This window comes from Saimiri boliviensis, chromosome 4 (assembly GCF_048565385.1).
Source record: "Saimiri boliviensis isolate mSaiBol1 chromosome 4, mSaiBol1.pri, whole genome shotgun sequence".
NCBI lineage: Eukaryota > Metazoa > Chordata > Mammalia > Primates > Cebidae > Saimiri > Saimiri boliviensis.
Window position 1 is genome coordinate 111,659,644 of NC_133452.1, and position 22,127 is coordinate 111,681,770.

Sequence of the window (22,127 nt, forward strand, 5' to 3'; positions counted from 1 at the left end):
ACTGTGAAAAACAGAAGGCAGGAGGCATAAGAATCTGTTAGAGATTGGTATAGCGGTTCAGAACAGTGACACTGGAGGATAAAATAATAAACCTATTTGACATTAAGTGATGCAACTCACAGAACCTAGTGGTCATCCACTATATGGCAGATGAAGATGGAAGAAGTCAATATCACTGTAAAGAATATCCAAGAGAGTTATGTGTGGTATTGTACCTCTGAAGTCAAAGCAAGAGAGTGAGGAAAAAATGGTCACGGTGTCAAAGGGTGTTGAGAGGTCAAAAGCAATTTTAACATAAGGGTAAGGATACTGGATTTTAGAGATTTGAGAAGTAGAATCTAGAATTAGGGAGTGAATATAAACACTTCTGAAGAAATATATCTATGAAGAGGAGAAAAGAGGGTAAAAGCGGTAGTATGAATCATGGGAGAGATTTCTTAAGGTGGAAAGAGCCAGTAGAGAGGGCAGGTGATTGATTGATCAGTGATAGAATGGACTCAACAAGCCTTGGATTTGATGAACTGTAAATATATTATTTTTTTAAATAATGAAATACACTATTTTTAAAATGCCATGAAAGTTCTTCTATTTAGAAGATTTTGCTCCATGGAATAATTTTTGAAACAATAATTTTAAAACTCTCTAAAATATTTGCTTATTGCTAAGGTAAACTCAAATGAACTATTTTAGTATTTATTATATCAGATCCAACAAATTGAAACCCACCTCAAAAAAGCTCTCCACATACTGCAATACGTATACACCACAGTCACTGAAGTTGTTTTGCTGTGGTACTTTTGGATTAGAGCCCTTCATAACATCTTTGGAAAAACTTCTTTTGCTTCCTTTTTTAACTTCCCATTCCACTTCTAAATACCTGCAATAATTCATATATGTTAAGAATACACACATATATATAAATACATATTTCTTCATCCCCATCAGAATACGAAATCAAGTGTGAACTTACTCTCTTAAAATTTTGACAACATTTGACCGAGAAGGGCCTCGGAGCGAGTCCATAAGTAGGATACAAGGTCTGCAGGGTAAAAATGACCAAAAGTTGAATACTTCGTAATATTACAAAGGCATAAAAGGATTGAAAGTGGCATATTATAAACAATCAAATTAAAAACCTTCAAAATCCCTTTTGTATGACTCAGTAATACTGAGGAAAAATAAATGAACTTTATAGACACATATGAACTTTATAATTTATTAATACTTAAGTATCTGTGGATATATTAAATACTGAATTATAGAATATTAACCATATCTTAGCTATAAATATTTAATACTAAAATTCCATAGCTGGTTTCCAAAAGTACTTTAAAATTAGCAAAAGTCAACACAATTCTAAAAATCTGAACATCCTGATATTCTACATCAACAGAAGAAGGGCCATGAAAAAGTAGAAAGAAAATAATCCTCCCACCTTGGCTCATTTTTTTTAGACAGGGTCTCACTCTGTCACCATGTGCAGTGGCATAAAAATGGCTCACTGCAGCCTAAATGTCCTGAGTGCAGGTGATCCTCCCACCTCAGCTCCGTGAGGAGCTGGGACTACAGGAAGGTGTGACCATGCTCAGCTTATTTTTGTATTTTTTTTGGTAGAGATGGGGTTTTTCCATGCTGCCCAGGCTGGTATAGAACTCCTGGGCTCAGCTATCTGCCCGCTCAGCCTCCCAAAGTGCTGGGATTATAGGCATGAGCTACCTTGCCCAGCCAAAAATCGCATTTTTAACTAAAACTTATTATAGATAACAAAACAGGTAATCATTACATAAAATAATTAGTTTAGAATGTGGTGGGGATTTTTTTCAAGATTCCACTTCAGAACACTCTGTATATAAATGTTGACAGCTGAAGATTCAACTTTCAATATTTTAATTCTGTGAAGTTATGTTGTAAACTCAAGTAAGGAAGTCTAATGTAGAGCACAAAGTCCTTAAATATTAAAAAAAAATCTAGGTTCTTTTTTAGTCACCACACTTGGCTTTTTTTTTTTTTTTTGAGACAGAGTTTTGATCTTGTTGCTCAGGCTGGAGTGCAATGGCAAGATCTTGGCTCACCACAACCTCTGCCTCCTGGGTTCAAGCTTCTCCTGCCTCAGCTTCCCAAGTAGCTGGGATTATAAGCATGTGCCATCACGCCCAGCTAGTTTTGTATTTTTAGTAGAGACAGGGTTCTTCCATGTTGGTCAGGTTGGTCTCAAACTCCTGACCTGAGGTTATCTGCCCACCTCGGCCTCCCAAAGTGCTGGTATTCACCGCGCCCTGCCTTTTTTTTTCTTTTACTTTTTGCAGAAATGGGGTCTCATTGTGTTGCCCAAGCTGGTCTTGAATTCCTGGCCTCAAGCGCTCCTCCTGCCTTGGTCTTCAAAAGTGCTAGAATTAGAAGTGTGACCCACTGTGTCTGGAAGTTATCTAGGTTCTTCCTACTAAAATTTTATAAAGTTTGGAGCATACTGTTTCTTTTTATTTGTTTGAATCAGAGTCTAGCTCTGTTGCTAGGCTGGAGTACAGTGGCTTGATCTCAGCTCACTGCAACCCCCGCCTCCCGGGTTCAAGCAATTCTCCCGCCTCAGCCTCCCGAGTAGCTGGGACTATAGGCATGCACCACCACACCCAGCTAGTTTTTGTGTTTTTAGTAGCTATGGGGTTTCACCATATTGGCCAGGATGGTCTCGAGCTCTTGACCTCATGATCTGCCTGCCTCAGCCCCGCAAAATGCTGGGATTACAGGCGTGAGCCGCCATGCCTGGCCAAGAACAGATTCTTTAACTATCCTAGTCTCTATTTTCCTATGAAATGATGCTTCATTTTCAAAGTGTCTTAATAGAGTTTCTGTCAAGAATTTTCTATTAAAAAAAGTCAAAAGAGATTAAACTTAAGCAGTTTGGCATCTCTGGAGTGACCTCAGAAGAAACAAGTACTTCTGAAAACCAAAACTTGACTCACTCTTATTTGGAGTTTTCAGCTGGATGGAACATGTCTCTTACGTCTGCCTTTGGTTACTCTATAACCTTCATAAAGTAGCTAAGGAATCAGTGTAAACTCCAACCTCATGTTACTATTTTGATACGTAGTGATTTCTGCTCCCAAACACTGTTAATAAAAATGAATAGTGGTGCACTATCCAAAGTTGTGGCCAGGCACGGTGGGTTGCACCTGTAATCCCAGCACTTTGGGAGGCTGAGGCAGGTGGATTACTTGAGGCCAGGAGTTTGAGACCAGTCTGGCCAACATGGCAAAACCTGATCTCTACTAAAAATATAAAACTTAGCCAGGCATGGTGGCGCACACCTGTAGTCCCAGCTACTTCAGAAGCTGAGGCATGAGAATCACTTGAACCAAGGAGGCAGAGGATGTGGTGAGCTGAGATCACCACCGCACTCCAGTCTAAGCAAGAGAGCAAGCTCTGTCTCAAAACAAAACACAACAAAAGAAAAGATTAAAAGTTTACAAAGATAAATACAGCAAAACACTTGTACATGTGCACATGTGCACACAGAGGCTGGAGAAACTGGCAAATGGAGGACTGAAATGATTATCCATTCTTCCCATTTTAATCCCTGGATAGCATGCCTCAAGTTTCCTCACTGAACTTGACAGCATTTATGAGTTTTGCTTAAGTATTTGTTTAAATAAAAACTGTCCTGTTATGTTTTATTTTATGAGCATACTTAAATAAAAATTATGCAGTTTGCAAGATATAGTTAATGCTTACTGTTTACAGATAGCAGGCTTTAAATGCCACTGTCCTATCTCTGAATTGCAGTTGTCATCAGCAAGGAATCCATCATCACTGCTATCATCCTATAAAAGAGAGTCTACTGTTAATATTGAAAATATATAAGCTAAATAATAGCCTAACAAAATAGCATACTGAAGACAAAAATATTCATAACGAATGTCAAATTTTTTTCTCTATTTAGGTGATTAGACACTAGAGATGTGGTATGTTACTTAATTCCAATTATCTAATGCCACAACACTGACATTTTAAGGGAAAGAAACTATCAAAAGTTTATAACAAATTGTTACATTTACTCATTCTAGAATAAATCTTTAAGACTGAATATATCATGACTAATTCTTCTACCATCAAATATTACTGCTCTGATTTTAGTTTATTTTTACAAAAATTTACTTTGCTGGCTAAGACAGCTGTTTCACAATGGGCTATAAACAACCTATATTATTTTACATGGATAATGTTTTCATATTAGAAATATTTAAAGGGTTTTTGGAAACACTTTTTCTTAAGAAACTCATATATCCATCTCTCTTGTGAGAAGCTAACTTAAGAACATTGTGTCCTTATTCTGTAGATTCTCTTGAATGTAAAATAAACAAGGCTTTTTTTGGTCACTGTTGTTCTTTGAGAAAGCTTCTGGCAACTTTACAAATGTAATAATCTAAAGTAGGAATTACAGTAATAATAAAGCACAGTTACATTAGCTTGTTCACATCACAGGTTAACTGCCATAACCAAAAGTGCCTAAGAACAAGTGCTCATTATAAATCATGAATGTAATTCCTGTATATGTTGGATGGAAAAGCTATATTTAACTGCCATATGTTGTATACCAAAAGATATCATAAAATGCCTTTTGTTCACAGAAGATTAAACAAAAAGGAAAGCTACAGTATAAAGCCATCTTCACTACTATACAACTCAGTATGTCCTAACAACTAAGGAAAGGTCAGAGAATTAACAAAATGCTATGCTGTAGGATTCTTATAAATTTTTCTCAATATAAAATCCTCTTTAACTGTAGCTAAAAAATAAAGTATATTCACAGATATACTTTATTCTTGGTATTAATACTGTTTATTAGGGCAAATGAGAATCTAAGGAAAAGTCAGAATTCATCTATGTTAACTTTCATTAAATATTATCTGCTTCTGCCATGACATATAAAGCAAATCAGACAGGAGAAAAAAAATTACTGGCAAAACGGGAAAACGATATTAATTTTTTTGGTACTTATATATCACATATTTAAGGTTTAAACATTTGCTTCTTGAATGTCAAGTCAGATTAAAGGTTAAGTATGGCCCATAAATGCTTTGAAAGAGGAAGGTGGGTGGTGTCGGTGGTAGCTGAGTTATGGTGGGATAATCAGAATTACGTTAAAGTTCAGTCCACGCCACCGTAGCAGCAACAACATCGTGAAAACATTTATCCTGGCAACTTCTGACTTGAAAGCTGAATTTGTTTTTTAAGACATGATCCAAATTCAGAAGCCATGATAAATTACTAGTCGAAGAAACTGCTTTACAAGACTTTATGAAGGAAAATTTTTTTCTTTCTTTCCTTTTTTTAAAAGAGATGGAGTATCCTATGCTACCCAGGCTAAATTCAAATTCCTAGGCTTAGGAGATCTTCCTGCCTTAGCCTCCCAAGTCACTGGGACTACAGGTGTGTGCCACTATGTTCAGCAAGAAAAACTTGTAATTAGATAAAACATTAGAACTTTTTGCCAAGCATTAAGTTTTACCTGGTTATCCTGATCTTCTAAGAAGTCGATGAGTTCATCTTCAAGCATTTTACCACCTTCAGTTGATTCATCACCATAGTTCAGTCTGATTTTGCTTAAGCCATCTGTATCAATAAGAAACATCACATAATAAAAAAGGCCATGTCTATCACTCATAGTATATAAGGTTGAAATTAATGCTAGTAGTTAATTAACAAAATAGTAGTCAAGGAAACAAAATCTGCCTTAGTGTATAATATTACAAGCATAAGGTGAGTTACTTTAAAAACCTGGACTGACGTCAATTACAGTTGTTTTTGCTACTCAGATGCTAAAATTCATTAAAATTTAAAAACTAGGTATCAGCTATGATTAAATATATATATACTTAAATATGTACACATATGTATATATGTAAACAAATACTCTTTATCTTTAAAAGTCAGGTATCTTTTTTTTTTTTTTGAGATGGAGTTTCGCTCTTGTCGCTCAGTCTAGAGTGCAACGGTGTGATCTTGGCTCACTGCAACCTCCACTTCCTGGCTTCAAGCTATTCTCCTGCCTCAGCCTCCCGAATAGCTGGGACTATGAGTGCCCATCCCCGCACCCAGCTAATTTTTGTATTTTAGTAGAGATGGGGTTTTACCATGTTGGCCAGGCTCGTCTCAAATTTTTGACCTCAGGTGATCAGTGATCTGCCCACCTCGGCCTCCCAAAGTGCTGGGATTACAGACGTGAGCCACATGCCCAGCCATCAGATATATTTAGTAATGAAAGCTATGACTGTCTGAACATCTAATAACAGAAACAGCAAATCACAGAACATAAAAGAAAATGCAACTGCACAATTTTATAATTAAAATTTCAAAAATATGGAAAATTATATAATTCAGGACAAAAATGAACATTACCTACGAGTAATAGGTTTGTTTTTAGACAAATATGAATCAATTATTTTGTTGAAAGAAGCTAATCACAACATATTTCAAAGAAATCTAAGATTTACTACCATTTCAAAATGTTATTTTATTTTACTTACTTTTTCTTAATTTTTATTTTTTGAGACAGAGTCTTTCTCTGTCACCCAGGGTGGAGTGTAGTAGCACAATCTCAGCTCACTGAAACCTCTGCCTCCCGGTTTCAAGTGATTCTCCTGCCTCAGCCTACTGAATAGCTGGGATTATAGGTGCACACCACCATGCCTGGCATTTGTGGATTTTTAGTAGATGGGGTTTTGCCATGTTGACCAGGCTCGTCTTGATGTCCTGGCCTCAAGTGATCCACCTGCCTTTGCCTCCCAAAGTGTTGGAATTACAGGCCTGAGCCACTGTGCCTGGCCTCCTATTTTTTGATTTTTAAGAGACAGGATTTCTTTCACTCTTTTGCCATGCCTGGAGTCCAGTGATGCAATCATAACTCACTGTAACCTTAAACTCCTAGGCTTAAGCCATCTTGCTGCTTTGGCCTCCCAGAATGCTGGGATTACAGGTGCACACCACTATGCCCAACTAATTTTTATTTATTTTTCTATCAAAAGTTTAAAAAGCATGACCTTTAGGTATTATAGACAGGATAAAATTTACTTTGGTATAAGTTACTAAAAAGGTGTTAAGAAAGTAATATAAACAAGATGAGAAGAAAAGGAAGCAAAATATATTTCTGAAAAGATACATAATCCAACTTGGCTAACACGGTGAAAACTCATCTCTACTAAAAACACAAAAACTAGCCAGGCATGGTGGCATCCACCAGTAATCTCAGCTAATCAGGAGGCTGAGACAGGAGAATTGCTTGAACCCAGGAAACGGAGGTTGCAGAGAGCCAATATCATGCCACTGCACTCCAGCCTGAATGACAAAGTGAGACTCTGTCTTAAAATAAAAAAAAAAAAAAAAAAAGAAGAAAAAGATATATAGATCTAACTGTTGTGTTCAGAAGCATACTATTTAAAATAACCAATAAAGCACTATGGGGCTGGCCACAGTGGCCTAGCACCTGTAATCCTAGCACTTTGGGAGGCTCAGGCAGGAGAATCACTTGAGTCCAGAAGGATCACCTGGGTGACACAGTGAGACCCTGTCACTACAAAAAAATAAAGAATTAGTCAGGTGTAGTGGCATGCACAGGTGGGCCCAGTTACTCAGGAAGCTGAAGTGGGAGGATCACTTGAGTGTGGGAGGCTGAGGCTGCAGTGAACTATGATTGTATTGCTGCACTCTTAACTTTCATGAAAGTGAGACTGTCTCAAAAAAGAACAAATATCTGCCACAACCAAAAAGAAAGCACTACGGGCTGAGCGCAGTGGCTCACATCTGTAATCCCAACAGTCTGGGAGGCTGAGATGATTGCTTGAACACAGAAGTTTGAGACCAGTGTGAGCAACATAGGGAGACCCTGTCTCTACAGAAAATAAATTTTGCCAGGCAGGTGGCACATGCCTATAGTCCTAGCTACTCAAGAGGTTGAGTTGGGAGGACTGCTTGAGTCCAGGGGGTAGAGGCTTCAGTGATCTATGACTGTGCCACTGCATTCCAGTCTGGACAACAGAGTAAGACCCTGTCTCAAAAAAAAAAATGATCTCTTCAATTTATTTTTTCCAAAAATCTGTATTTTTAAGTCTATTTAAAGCTAAAACACCTGTATTTCAAGAAAATTTGTCCCAAATCGTCACATACTTCAGAATTAGTCAATTACAATCAGGTTATTTCTAGCAGCAAATCATTATTATCTATGTAAACTGTGGTCATATGAGTATTTGCCTTACATAAACTAAACTACAAATGCCTTTAAAAACCAAGAGAAAAGTAACTTAAATGATGCAGTCAATTCCCTCCATAAACAAATGACCTGGCGTAAACTGAGAGATGATGATTTGATCAGTGGTTTTCTAAATCAGAGTCAGTTCCTGAGAACTTCCTGAGACCATGTGAGGATGCTGAGTGTGATTCTAGAGTTTAAGCGTACACATTTTTCACGAACCATGGTAAACCAACTATTTCATATTGTGTCAAGTGAAAAAACAGCAAGTGAAAGTAGTGATTCCACACATTATTTCCCTAGTTGAGTGTAAAACTCTATTTCCACTTATTTACTACAGCATGTCATCTAACATAAGTATCAACACTTGTTGACTATACGTGATTTCATGTAATTTTTTTGTGAAACATTTGTTCAGAGGAAGAAGTAGCTGATATGGTATACACATACTAAAAACAAAACAAAATATACAAACTATAATTTAAAAATGAGTAAATGGGATAAACAAGTACTAAGAAGGCAAACAACATAAAAAAATTATTTTTGGCTTTGGTCTCCATTAGGATTTTTGAGGCTACTTACACAAATTTAACTAGCTGTTAATTAAGCAGAAAATTAATTTGTAGGAAAGGACACTAGAAAGCTCTGGAGTTTGTGTATATGAAGCCCTAGGCTTTTGTCCCATTGCTTTAAGTTAAGCACTTAATTCATTTATTTAAATTCACATTGAAGTATGTAAGATTCTGGTCAAAAGAGGACAAAAAATATAGCCATACTGAAATTTAATTCACATACCATATACACCCATTTAAAGTATACAATCTAATGGTTTTTAGTATATGCACAGCCATCATCACAACCAATTTTTAAACCTTTTCATTATCTCAAAAAGAAACCCCAAACCATTTGGCTGTCACTCTCTTCCTACATTCCCATCCACTTCACCTGCCTACTCCAAAAGCCCCAAGCAGCCACTAATCTATTCTAGATTTTCCTGCTTAGGAGATTTCTTATAAGAGTCAAACAGGCCGGGCAAGGTGGCATGCACCTGTATCCCAGCTACTAGGGAGGCTGATGCAAGAGAAGAGAATTGCTTGAACCCAGGAGACAGAGGTTGCAGTGAGCCAAGATTGCGCCACTGCACTCTAGACTGGGTGATTCTGTCTCAAAAAAAAAAAAAAAAAAAAAAAAAGGCTCAACCACAGCTTTCTGACTCATTAAAATAATATGATCTGGTATAAGTACCAAGAGTATGTTCAGAATTTGCAATTTTTGATAGGTTCTTTCTGAATCACATAATTTATTCTATATCCTATACCAGTATTTTTCATCCAAAAAAATTTATTAGTTCTATGACCAAGGTGTTAGAAAAAAAAGAAGAAAAATGTATTATATCTATTCACAGTTTTTAAGAAGTTTGCAAGCCACACATTATAGCATGTTATGGTTTTGTTTTGTTTTTTGTTTTTGAGACATCTAAAATCGCCCAGGCTGGAGTGCAATGGCACAATCTCGGCTCACTGCAACCTCCGCCTCCTGGGTTCAAGCGATGCTCCTGCTTCAGCCACCTGAGTAGCTGGGATTACGGGATTACAGGCACCCGCCACAATGCCCAGCTAATTTTTGCATTTTTACTAGAGACAGGGTTTCACCATATTGGCCAGGCTGGTCTCGAACTGCTGACCTTGTGATTCATCCTCGTTGGCCTCCCAAAGTGCTGAGATTACAGGCATGAGCCATCACGACCGGCCTGTTACGGGTTTTTATAGAGAGGACTATTCTACTTGTAGGTTGGGGAGGAAATTATACAATTGACTTGATATCAAATTTAAGAATTTAAATAGAAACTAGATTTCTTTAACAGGTTCCACAATTATGGAACTGACTCAAGGACAAAAATCAATGTATTAGGGCTGAAGAGTGATTTAAACAAGGAAAGATTGGACCAGTGCCTCTTTCCACTAAAAACAGTGAAGGTGAGTGAGGAATGAAGAACCAAGCTTTCACTGGAATATAAGCAACTATTTTGAAGAGAAAGCTTTCATTTCTGCCTTGGTCCATTTGATCTCAATTTACTAACATGTAAACTCAGGTCTAATGTGTCTCATACATCTAAGACTGCATAACTACTGTTTTTTTTTTTTTTAGTTCTAACACAGTCTTGCTCTGTTGCTCAGGCTGGAATGCAGTGGCGTGATCTCAGCTCAGTGCAACCTCTGTCTCCCGGGTTCAAGCAATTCTCCCACCTCAGCCTCCTGAGTAGCTGGGATTATAGGCATGCACCATCACACCTGGCTAATTTTTGTATTTTTAGTAGAGATGGAGTTTCACCATGTTGGCCAAGCTGGTCTCGAATTCCTGACCTAGTGATCCACCCACCTCAGCCTCCTAAAGTGCTGGGATTACAAGTGTGAGCCACCATGCCCAGCCTGCACAACTACTATTAAGGCTGAATACTGTAAATTTCCTATGAAATAAAAATAAATTGAAGTTCCAATAAATGGAAAATGTAAACCTTGTACTACAATTTCAAAATTCCACTCTGGGAGTGACAAAAGAGACAAACTACAAAAAGGGCATAAGCGGACTGTTTTTTTTGGAGTGATGAAACAGTTCTCAATTTTTTGTTTTTTCTTTTGAGATGGGGTTTCACTCTGAAACCCAGGCTGGAGTGCAGTGGCGTCATCTCCAGTCACTGCAACCTCTCAGCCCCCTAAGCTCAGGCGATCCTCCCTCTTCAGCCTCCCAAGTAGCTGGGACCACAGACTTGAAGCACTATGTCTAAGTTTTTGTATTTTTGATAGAGGCAGGGTTTCACCATGTTGCCCAGACTGGTTCCAAATTTCTAAGCTCAAGTGATCTGCCCATCTCGGCCCCTCAAATTGTTGGGATTATAGACAAGAGTCACTGTGCCCTGGCCATATTCTCAATTTTGATTGCGGTAGTGATTACATGACCATATGTATACGTTTATCAAAGCTCATTAAGCTACATTCCTAAAATGAGTGAATGTTGTTATAATTATACCTCAGTATAAATTAAAAGTTGTGTTACTATAATAAGTAAATTCTTTAAACATTTTCTTTTTATTTATTTATTTTTTACAGATAGGGTATCGCTATGTTGCCCAGGCTGGTCTCAAACTCCTGGCCTCAAGAGATCCTCCTGCCCTGGCCTCCCAAAATCTTGGGATTATAAGGGTGAGCCACCATATCCAGCTATTAATCCATTTTTTTTAAAAAAAAAAAAAAACAGGATCTTAATCCTGTTTATTTATTTATTTATTTATAAACAAAGTCTCACTCTCTCTCTTGCCCAGGCTGGGGTGCAGTGGCACAATCTCAGCTTACTACCTCTGCCTCCCGGGTTCAAGTGATTCTCCTGCCTCAGCCTCCCGAGTAGCTGGGACTACAGGCACATGCCACCACATCGGCTAATTTTTTCTATTTTTAGTAAAGATGAGGTTTCACCATGTTAGCCGGTATGGTCTTGATCTCCTGACCTCATGATCCACTTGCCTTGGCCTTCCAAATTGCTGGGATTATAGATGTGAGCCACTGTGCCCAGCCTTAATCCTGTTTATTAAAATATCCAAATTATTCTGAATTTTTTCATTCTTTCAAAACATTTAGATACGTACCTGTATGATGCGTGGAACTTAAACCTTCATTCTGTGGGCCATTCTCACTTTTAGTCCTATCAGTAACTTTCTGGGATGTAGATTCTCCTTTATTCAATTCTTCATTTTCACTCGCAGTATGATTTATTTTTTTCACACTATATTTCACACTGCATATGTTTCTCTTATAACGAGGGTCACTTTCTTCCTGCCCAGGACTGGAATCAATTACAGCTACACAATGTTTTTTGTTTAGCATCTTCTTAATTACAGGCTTGGCAGAAGAGTTTTGTGAACAACTGTCCATTTCACTGGCTGAAGAAATACAACTGTCCTCTACAGTTGAACATTTCTGTATGACAGCATTTTCATGGTAATGAGGATTAGGTTCATACTTTGGTTTTTCCAAACCAGGGAAACAAACAACAGCCAAAAACCAGTGTGCACTGTAAAAAACAAATGAAATGACTAAATATGTTACTAGAAAAGTTTATTATATTTGGCAATACACATCAATTAAAATTTTTTTCTAAAGTTCTTGCCAATGAATTTATTAAGAATGCCTAACTTTGGCTGGGCGCGGTGGCTCACGCCTGTAATCCCAGCACTTTGGGAGGCCAAGGCGGGTGGATCACCTGAAGTCAGGAGTTCGAGACCAGCCTGGCCGAAATGGTGAAACCCTGTCTCTACGAAAAATATGAAAATTAGCCAGGCACAGTGGTGTGCACCTGTAATCCCAGCTGCTCTAGAGGCTAAGGCAGGAGAATCACTTGAACTCAGGAGGTGGAGGTTGTGGTGAGTCAAGATCACACCACTGTATTCCTCAAGACTCTGTCTCAAAGAAAGAAAAAAAAAAAAAGCATTTTTTTTTTCAATTCTCAAATTAACACAATTGTTTTAGGTGATCACTGATTCATTAAGAGAATACAGTGTTTATTAAAAAATAACACAGTTCGTGTTAAAATTATGTAGCCTGTATTTACTTTTGCAAGCAATCCCTGAACCTTTTCTTGTTTTTGGAATAAAAAAGGCATTGCTTTACCTGGTAAATATGTCACTTTGCAACTCATCATTCCCATTTGCCTTCTCTTTACGTAAAAAGATAGAAAACTATCCATCTTAAAGATTAAACTGTCTTCAGTAGTCTAATTGGAGCATATGATTTTCAACATTTTCTAAGAATTGCATATGTAGTTTCGTTCTTTTTACTTTTACTATTATTATTAAGATAGGAAAAGCTTAATATAAAAAATATGTATATAAGTTATGTTTTATCTCATGCTATATTGGAATTTAATACATTAAAAAGAAATAACAGGCCGGGCGCGGTGGCTCAAGCCTGTAATCCCAGCACTTTGGGAGGCTGAGGCGGGTGGATCACAAGGTCAAGAGATCAAGACCATCTTGGTCAACATGGTGAAACCCCGTCTCTACTAAAAATACAAAAAAAATAGCTGGGCATGGTGGTGCGTGCCTGTAATCCCAGCTACTCAGGAGGCTGAGGCAGGAGAATTGCCTGAACCCAGGAGGTGGGGGTTGCGATGAGCCGAGATCGCGCCATTGCACTCCAGCCTGGGTAACAAGAGCGAAACTCCATCTCAAAAAAAAAAAAAAAAAAGAAATAAAGAAATAACATATCTAATCTAGTCCTTTACAAAAATTTCAGTATTAGTAAAGAGTTCCAGCTATCAAGTAGGTGTTTATGATACAGCTGAATTCAGGCATCATTGTTCCCAACAATAGAGTATAGGACACAAGCAAGAAGCTGTACCGACCTGCGCAATATTAATTTTTTGCTAGAAACAGGGCTGTAGATGTCGGAATTTATTGGTCAAACACAATAGTATCTGTCCTATGGGAGGGCGTTAAATAAATACTTGCTGGATGAAAAACAAATTATCTTGGCATGGATTAAAAATTACACCACATTCTCTCATTTCTGCAAAAGATTAGAGTACCCAAGGTGTACTAAGAGACAACACTATCTCTTCATCGAACAACATCCAGTAGAAAGGTCATAAAGGCTGGCTGGCTTCATCTTCAGTATCGTGAAGGCCAGATGGATGAATGCTTGCTTCTCTCCTGTTCTTCATTTTAGTATATGTGCTGCCGAAGCGAGCACTCCTGTTCTTCATTATTCATCTTTAGCACCTATGGATTTACATCAGGCTAACACACCAACCTCTTCATTTCATCATTTCTAACACATAGCTAACTGTAAGTCACATCTCAACTTTAGATGTGTTGAAATATGAAAAAAATGTGTTAAAAATTGATGAGGCTGGGCACGGTGGCTCACGCCTATAATTCTAACACTTTGGGAAGCTGAGGCAGGTGATAGCTTCAGCTCAGGAATTTGACACTGGCCTGGGCAACATGGCAAAACCCCATCTTTACCAAAAATACAAAAAATTATGTGCATGTCATAGCATGTGCCTGTAGTCCAAGCTACTCGGGTAGCAGCGGCTGGAGAATCACTTGAGCTTGGGAGGCGGAGGTTGTAGTGAGTCAAGATGGTGCCATTGCACTCCAGCTGGGAGACAGAATGAGACCCCATCTCAAAATAAATAAAATGAAATTGATGAAATATAGTATAATACAGTGACTCTCAACCTAGAGCTGTAGCCTAAGCCTATCACAGTTTTTAACATTTTTTTTTTCTTTGTGTCTGTTTTCTTCATTCTTTCAGCTTAACATTTTTTAACTATGCCAATATGGAAAAGCTACAAATTTGCCTCACCTAAAAACTAGGAAAAATCCTTTTTGGCCTGGCTAAGAAGAGAAAGCTGAATCAGACAATTACTTCCAACAATTACTTCCATTAAGCCAGGGTTTTGCTTTTATGATTCCTTTAAGTAACAGCTACATTAACCTTAACAGCAGGAGAGAGGCTAACACAGGCAATTTTGGCGAGGTACAGTGGCTCCTGCCTGTAATCCTGGTGCTATGAGAGGCTGAGATGAGAGGACTGCTTCAGGCCAGAAGTTTGAGACCAGTCTGGGCAACAAAGTTAGACCCCATCTCTACAAAAAATTAAAAAAAAATTAGCTGGACCTGTGGCACACACCTGTAGTTCCCGCTACTCAGGAGGCTGAGGCAGGAGGATCACTTAACCCCAGGAGTTTGAAGCTTCCGTGAGTTATGATTGCACCACTGTACTCCAGCCTGGGCAACAGAATGAGACTGTCTCTAAAAAAAAAACTAAACAAAAGAAAAGAAAATCCCCAGGCAATTTCACTTAAGATGGATTAGATCCAAACATCAAATTCGTGTTCCTGGCAAATACTGTAATAATTTTTAATAAACAGCTTAGAAACTTAAGAAAAAAATTAGGAGTGGGTACAATGGCACATGCCTGTAATCCCAGCACTTTGAGAAGCTAAGGTAGATGGACTGCTTAGGCTCAGAAGTTTGAGACCAGCCTGGGTAGCATGGCAAAACCCCATCCTGTTTAAAAAATACAAAAATTAGCTGGGTGTGCTGGCATGCACCTACAGTCCCAGCTACTCAGAAGGCTGAGGTTAGAGGATTACTTAAGCCTGGGAGGCTGAGGCTGCAGTAAGCCAACATTACACTACTGCATTCCAGCCTGGGTGACAGAGACAGACCCCTATCTTGAGAAAAGAAAGAAAAAGAAAAAAAAAAAATTGGTTATCACCAGAAAAAAATAAAAACAAAATAGATGACAAATATATGGCAGCCAATCTAATATAATTAGTGTATATTTGTAGCTTTATCTCCTCCAAAAAAAAAAAAAAAAAAAGCAAAAACAAAAACAAGCTCTCTTGATTTATAGACTATTTTTTCATCTACAAAGGGCAGAGCCCTCCTACAGAGTTCATTTTCTACCTTTTACCAACATGACTGGAAGCACTGATAACTTCCATGCCCAGGTATAGTGACTAAGAGCGATGTGTCTATCCTTAAAGTGTGTGTAATCAAATTATATTTCTATTTTAAATTCTTTAATTCATTTCTGACAAATGGCTTTCCTCCCTTTCTCCTAGTAAGCAGCTCACATGCTACTTTACGTGACAAATTAGTACCTGGTCAAGAAATCTTTTTTTTGAGACTGAGTCTCATTCTGCCGCCCAGGCTGGAGAGCAGTGGTGTAAACTTGGCTCACTGCAACTTCTGCCTCTTGAGTAGCTAGGATTAGAGGCATGTACCACTACGCTCAGCTAATTTTTGTATTTTCAGTAGAGATGAGGTTTCGCTATGTTGGCCAGGCTGATCTGGAACCCCTGACCTCAAATAATTTGCCCACTTTGGCCTCCCAAAGTGCTGGGATTACAGGCGTAAGGCACTGTGCCCGGCCAAAATCTTCTTTTGAAGAAAATAAAGAAATTCACTAGTTTTAAATGTGATTTTAAATTTTACTATGATAATAATATGAATTTTAAAATATATAGCTTTGCCAGGAGCAGTGGCTCATCCCAGCTACTTGGGAGGCTTCAGGTGGAGTGATGGCTTGAGGCCAAGACTTCAAGACCAGCCTAAGCAACACAGTGAAACCCCTATCTCGACATAAAGTTAAAAAAAAAAAATTCAGAAGCTAGCTTGGCACAGCAAGGCTTATGAAATATAAACAATCTCATAGAATACCAACTCCAGGAAAGCATATTCTGTAAGCATGAACAATGAGACAAAGGAGGGCCATATCATAATTTGTCTAAGCAGAGAAAAACATAAGGTCGTGGTTGGTTGGAAACGACAGAACACCTAACATTCTTCTTTATTAATAAGTGAATGCTACTTCTTTACCTAAGCAAACCACTACTACTTTAGACCCTCCCCCAAATCACCCAAAGAGAGCCTAGATTCTGTCACAGGTTCTTTCAAACACTCTTTTATTGATAAGCCCCAGAGTTGCCCATGGTGTGTGTTATTCCTTGATGCAAGTAGTAAGCCCAGTTTTCCAATGACAAGTATATTTCTGGTAGTCTTTGTATCGAGGGCATAGAAAAACAAAAAAAATAAATACAAAAAAACGTTGAAGTTTTAATTGTATAATAATACTAGCAATGCTATCCTCTCCAGTCATTGGGAGAGAATAATACAAATATTTAAACATCTCCATTTACTTAGAAACTGCTTCAAATGCATGTTTTTTAATTTGAACAAATGGCATAAATCCAACCATCATTTCTCCTTTCTGGTTAAAAACAGAAGTGTATTTTAAACTTAAGATTCCAGTTCCTTTATGTGACTTAATCATCTTTTTGTATAAAATAATACTTTTCTACAGGATACTTGCTAGACAATAAGCATCATTTTTTAAAAAGATATTATTTGACATTAATGAATAAAATGAGATTAGAAAGGTATGTGGTCTATTGTCTGTAAAGTTCAACATCTTACATGACTCACTGTGAAACTGCACTAATTTTTGTAAAACAACAGTATAAATATAGACATATGTAAGAGATTTCAGAAAGATGTTTTAAAATGAATTCATCTGATACTCATTTTTTAAAAATTGCCTTCATTTACATAAAGGATATTCTTACTCACGCTTCATTAAGGGGTACAAAAATAAAATCCTTTGCAAAAATATCTACATGCCGGGTCCATGTTTTTACTCTCCCATGTCGCTTTTGCTGTATTCTGCAAGAAAGAGATAGATTACAAGCTTCTGGAATATTTCTAGTGTTCCGGCTTATATGCAGTGATTTATAAATTAAGAAGATTCAGATGTAACAGCCCAAACAGTTGTATAAAGTAGTTTAACAAACTGGGTAAAGAAAACAGAACTTGTTGAATGGAAACTAGGAAGGCATGGACTACAGGAGAAAGATACTTTACTCCTGCTACTCCATCTGAGGGGTTGAGGTTCTAGTGCTTGTGTTGCCTAGACTTCTCTACTATTTTTATTACTGCAGAATTGATACTAGCAATTATATTTAGAGGTGTAGCCAAGTACAACTTAGGGCAACTAGGGAGAAGACAGTAGGAAAAGTGAGCATTATCTGATGGTAGATGAAGCAATACAGACTATGAACACTGGAGAAAACCAATGACTATTACCAACTCTAAGATGCAACATTAGGAATTACTGAAATAAGAGAAAATATTTATATTATGCATAGCAGCCATCAACTGAAGATATCTAACACTAGTTTTAATTTAAAATTTAATTTGAATTAATTTAGTTTAAATTTAAAAATGTACCAATTCTTAAGTATATTTAAGTGAATCAATTACTGGCAAATATCAGAGCTAGATACTATCACTATATGGAGAGAAATTATAAAGAAAATAGGTGGGCATGATGGCTCACACCTGAAATCCCGGTACTTTGGAAGGCAGAGGCAAGCAGACTGCTCGAGCCCAGGAGTTTGAAATCAGCCTGGGCAACATGGCGAAACCCTGTCTCTACAAAAATTAGCTGGGTGGGGTGGTTATGTGCCTTAGTCTCAGCTACTTGGGAGGCTTGAGGTGCGATTATCGCTTGAGAGTAGGAGGTAGAGGTTGTAGTCAGCCAAGATTGCACCAATGTACTCCAGCCTGGGGGAGAGAGTGAGACCTGTCCTGAAAAAAATAAAATGGGGACGGGCGCGGTGGCTCAAGCCTGTAATCCCAGCATTTTGGGAGGCCGAGGCGGGTGGATCACGAGGTCAAGAGATCGAGACCATCCTGGTCTACATGGTGAAACCCCATCTCTACTAAAAATACAAAAAATTAGCTGGGCATGGTGGTGCATGCCTGTAATCCCAGCTACTCAGGAGGCTGAGGCAGGAGAATTGCCTGAACCCAGGAGGTGGAGGTTGCGGTGAGCCGAGATCACGCCATTGCACTCCAGCCTGGGTAACAAGAGCGAAACTCCGTCTCAAAATAAATAAATAAATAAAATAAAATAAAATAAAATGAATAAGGCCTAGTATGTACAATAGTATTTCCTTAATTTGTCTGAGAAGAATCACCCAAAAAAGCTTATTAAGAGTATAGATTCACAGGCTCCCCTCTTAGATATGATGGATACACATCTAGGATAAAACAGAGTAATCTGTAGTAAGTATCTAAGCAATTTTTTAAAAACCTATCAGTCACATGTGAGAAACACTATCCCAGATATTTGACCTAGAACATTTATGAATTCCAGGTATTCTGAAAGTACTGGAATATTATGAATTATATTAGCTTTGTAAACTAAAAGAAATAAATATTACACATTGTATTTTTTCCAAATACAATGTATTCCAAAACTAGCATAAAGTTAGTTTAAGGCAGGTGAATATGAACCCATGAAGAATGAAAATGGAACTAATTTATTTAGTGTGTTCTCTTCCTGGCAGGAGAATCTAACAAATAAGCAAGAGAATTACAGCAATTTGTGTTTTCTTTCAAGTTCATGATTTTTTACTTAAATGTGAGTGCTTTACATCTGTTAAATATTTTCAGAGTTTGACTTACGACAGATTAGTTGTTTCATGATTTCTCCTCTCTCTCTGATTAAGGCGTTTATAGAAAAAGGAACTGAATATATGAATTCGGTCAGCATCTTCTTTCTTCAGTTTTTCAAGCACCAAATATCTATTTGATACAAAAACAATTCAAATATAATGTAACACTTCACTTTATTTATTTATTTATTTCTATTTTTCTGGAGACAGTGTTTCGCTCTGTCACCCAGGCTGGAGTGCAGTGGTGCCATCTCAGCTCACTGCAATCTCGGCCTTCCAGGTTCAAGTAATTCTCCTGCCTCAGCCTCCTGAGTAGCTGGGATTAGAGGCACACACAACACCCAGCTAATACTTCTATTTTAGCTGGGGTTTCATCAAGTTGGTTAGGCTGGTCTTGAACTCCCGACCTCAAGTGATCCACTCGCCTCAGCCTCCCAAAGTGCTGTATAGGTGTGAGCCACTGCACACAGCCATAGTTTACTTTATATTAAAAAGTCAGTAAATCTTTCTTCTTTAGAACCATCAATCTCTCTTTAGAACCAAGGAAGTTATTAACAAAGTTTGATTATCCAATTATCTTCAAGCAATGAATATTGATATTTGAAAATAAAATTATGACCTAAAGATCTAATTATTATTATTATTATTATTATTTTTTGAGACAGAGTTTTGCTCTTGTTACCCAGGCTGGAGTGCAATGGCACGATCTTGGCTCACTGCAAACTCCGCCTCCTGGGTTCAGGCAATTCTCCTGCCTCAGCCTCCTGAATAGCTGGGATTACAGGCATGCACAACCATGCCCAGCTAATTTTTTGTATTTTTAGTAGAGACGGGGTTTCACCATGTTGACCAGGATGGTCTCGATCTGTTGACCTTGTGATCCACCCGCCTTGGCCTCCCAAAGTGCTGGGATTACAGGTGTGAGCCACCGCGCCCGGCCGATCTAATATTTTAAAACAGAGCACATTCTATGCAGAGAGCTGAAATTGCACCACTGCACTCCAGCTTGAGCAAGAGAGTGAGAGTATGTCACGAAAAACAACAACAAAAACAAAACCTTATTAGGCTGGGAACAGTGGCTCATGATTGTAATGCCAGCACTTTGGGAGGCTGAGGAAGGCAGATCACCTGAGGTCAGAAGTTTGAGACCAGCCTGGCTAATATGGTGAAACACTATTTCCACTAATAATACAAAAAATTAGCCAGGCATGGTGGTGGGCACCTGTAATCCCAGTTACTTGGGAGACTGAGGCAGGAGAATCGCTTAAACCCAAGAGGCAGAGGTTACAGTAACCCGAAATCATGGCACTACACTCCAGCCTGGGCACAAAAGAGCAAGACTCAGTCTCAAAAAACAAACAAACAAATAAATAAATAAATATATTTAAAAAAAACCCCAAGGGCACATTCTAAATCTAGAGTAAAGCCTATGTCCCCAAATTATTCATAATAGCCCCAAAGCATAAAATGCTCATCAACTGACAAATGGAAAGATAAAAGTGTTATATTTATACAATATAATATTATTCAAAATAGAAATCAAGTACTAATACACATAGAAAATCCTTAAAAACATGCTAACTGGGCACTTTGGGAGGCCCAGGCAGGTGGATCACGAGGTCAAGAGATCGAGACCATCCTGGTCAACATGGTGAAACCCCGTCTCTACTAAAAATACAAAAAATTAGCTGGGCATGGTGGCTCATGCCTGTAATCCCAGCCACTCAGGTGGCTGAGGCAGGAGAATTGCCTGAACCCAGGAGGCGGAGGTTGCGGTGAGCCGAGATCGCGCCATTGCACTCCAGCCTGGGTAACAAGAGCGAAATTCCATCTCAAAACAAACAAACAAAAATCCATGCTAACTGGGAGGATCCAAGATGGCCGTTTAGGAACAGCTTGGGATTGTAGCTCCCAGTGAAAGCGCAGAGGGTGAGTGGACGCGGCATTTCCAGACGGATTTTTATTGCCAACAGACCAGGAAATTCCCAGGCGGAGGAGCCCCACGGGTCGCCAGCGCAACTGTTTTGGCCAGCACCGCCGTTTCAGTCCCCATGGCTGTTTTGTCCCCTGTGGCTGCTTTGCAGTGCCCTGGCACGGCAGTTCTCTGTACAAAATACACTGGTCTGGGTGCCCTTTTGGCTGGCGATTGGAGCCCTGGGAAGGCAAGGTCACTCACTCATCTGACTAAAGGGGGGTCTGAGGCAGGGAGCCAGGCCAGAAGATTCCCGGGGAAAAACAAACAAAAAAAGGCCCCATGAATCTCAGCTTCGCTGTTACAGCCAGCACAGTGAGTCGCCGCAGGGGAAATCACATAGGCCCCTGGCGCCTTTTCAACAGGCGACTGAAACACCTGGGATAGTGTCGACCGTTCAACTGGAGAGCTAAAGGGTCTGAGGCAGGGAGCCAGGTGATCAGGCTCGGCTGGTCCCACCCCCGATAGAAGAACAGCAATCGGAAACTTTGGATTGAGAGTTTCACAGCAAACACTGCTGAACCTGGGACGGTCCAGCTCTGTGGGAGAGGGGCGTCCGCCATTGCCAAGGCAGCCCACCGTTGCTAAGGCAACCTGCCATTACAGTGAGAGTCAGCCATTACAGAGGCAGGCCACCAATGCTGAGACAGTTCTAACTACACCCATATAAACAGGACTGCAGGGAAGTTCACACGACAGCTGGGCAGAGCCCACAGCAGCTCAGCAAAGCCTCTTCAGGCAGACAGTGACTAGGCTGCCCCATCCTGAAAAAAAAAAAAAAAGGCAGCAACACAACAGAAACTCATAAATAAAGCTCTAACTCCCTGGGACAGAGCACCTGGGGGGAAAAAAAGTGGTTTATGAGTTCTGCTGCAGCAGACCTAAACGTAC

At 38.9% G+C, this 22,127-nt stretch overlaps 1 protein-coding gene across 3 annotated transcripts in view; it reads right to left on the minus strand.

Moving 5' to 3' along the window:
- Window positions 1–22,127, minus strand: part of SENP6 (SUMO specific peptidase 6) — a 120,210-nt gene that overhangs the window by 2,792 nt on the left and 95,291 nt on the right. For all 3 annotated transcript variants that reach the window (XM_039467482.2, XM_039467481.2, XM_039467480.2), the window contains 7 exons: window positions 19,275–19,394; window positions 17,376–17,468; window positions 11,883–12,307; window positions 5,507–5,610; window positions 3,730–3,818; window positions 971–1,039; window positions 727–877 (listed from right to left, as the gene is read on the minus strand). In XM_039467482.2, coding sequence (XP_039323416.1) covers window positions 727–877; window positions 971–1,039; window positions 3,730–3,818; window positions 5,507–5,610; window positions 11,883–12,307; window positions 17,376–17,468; window positions 19,275–19,394 — 1,051 coding nt within the window. The remainder of the gene's footprint in view (window positions 1–726; window positions 878–970; window positions 1,040–3,729; window positions 3,819–5,506; window positions 5,611–11,882; window positions 12,308–17,375; window positions 17,469–19,274; window positions 19,395–22,127) is intronic.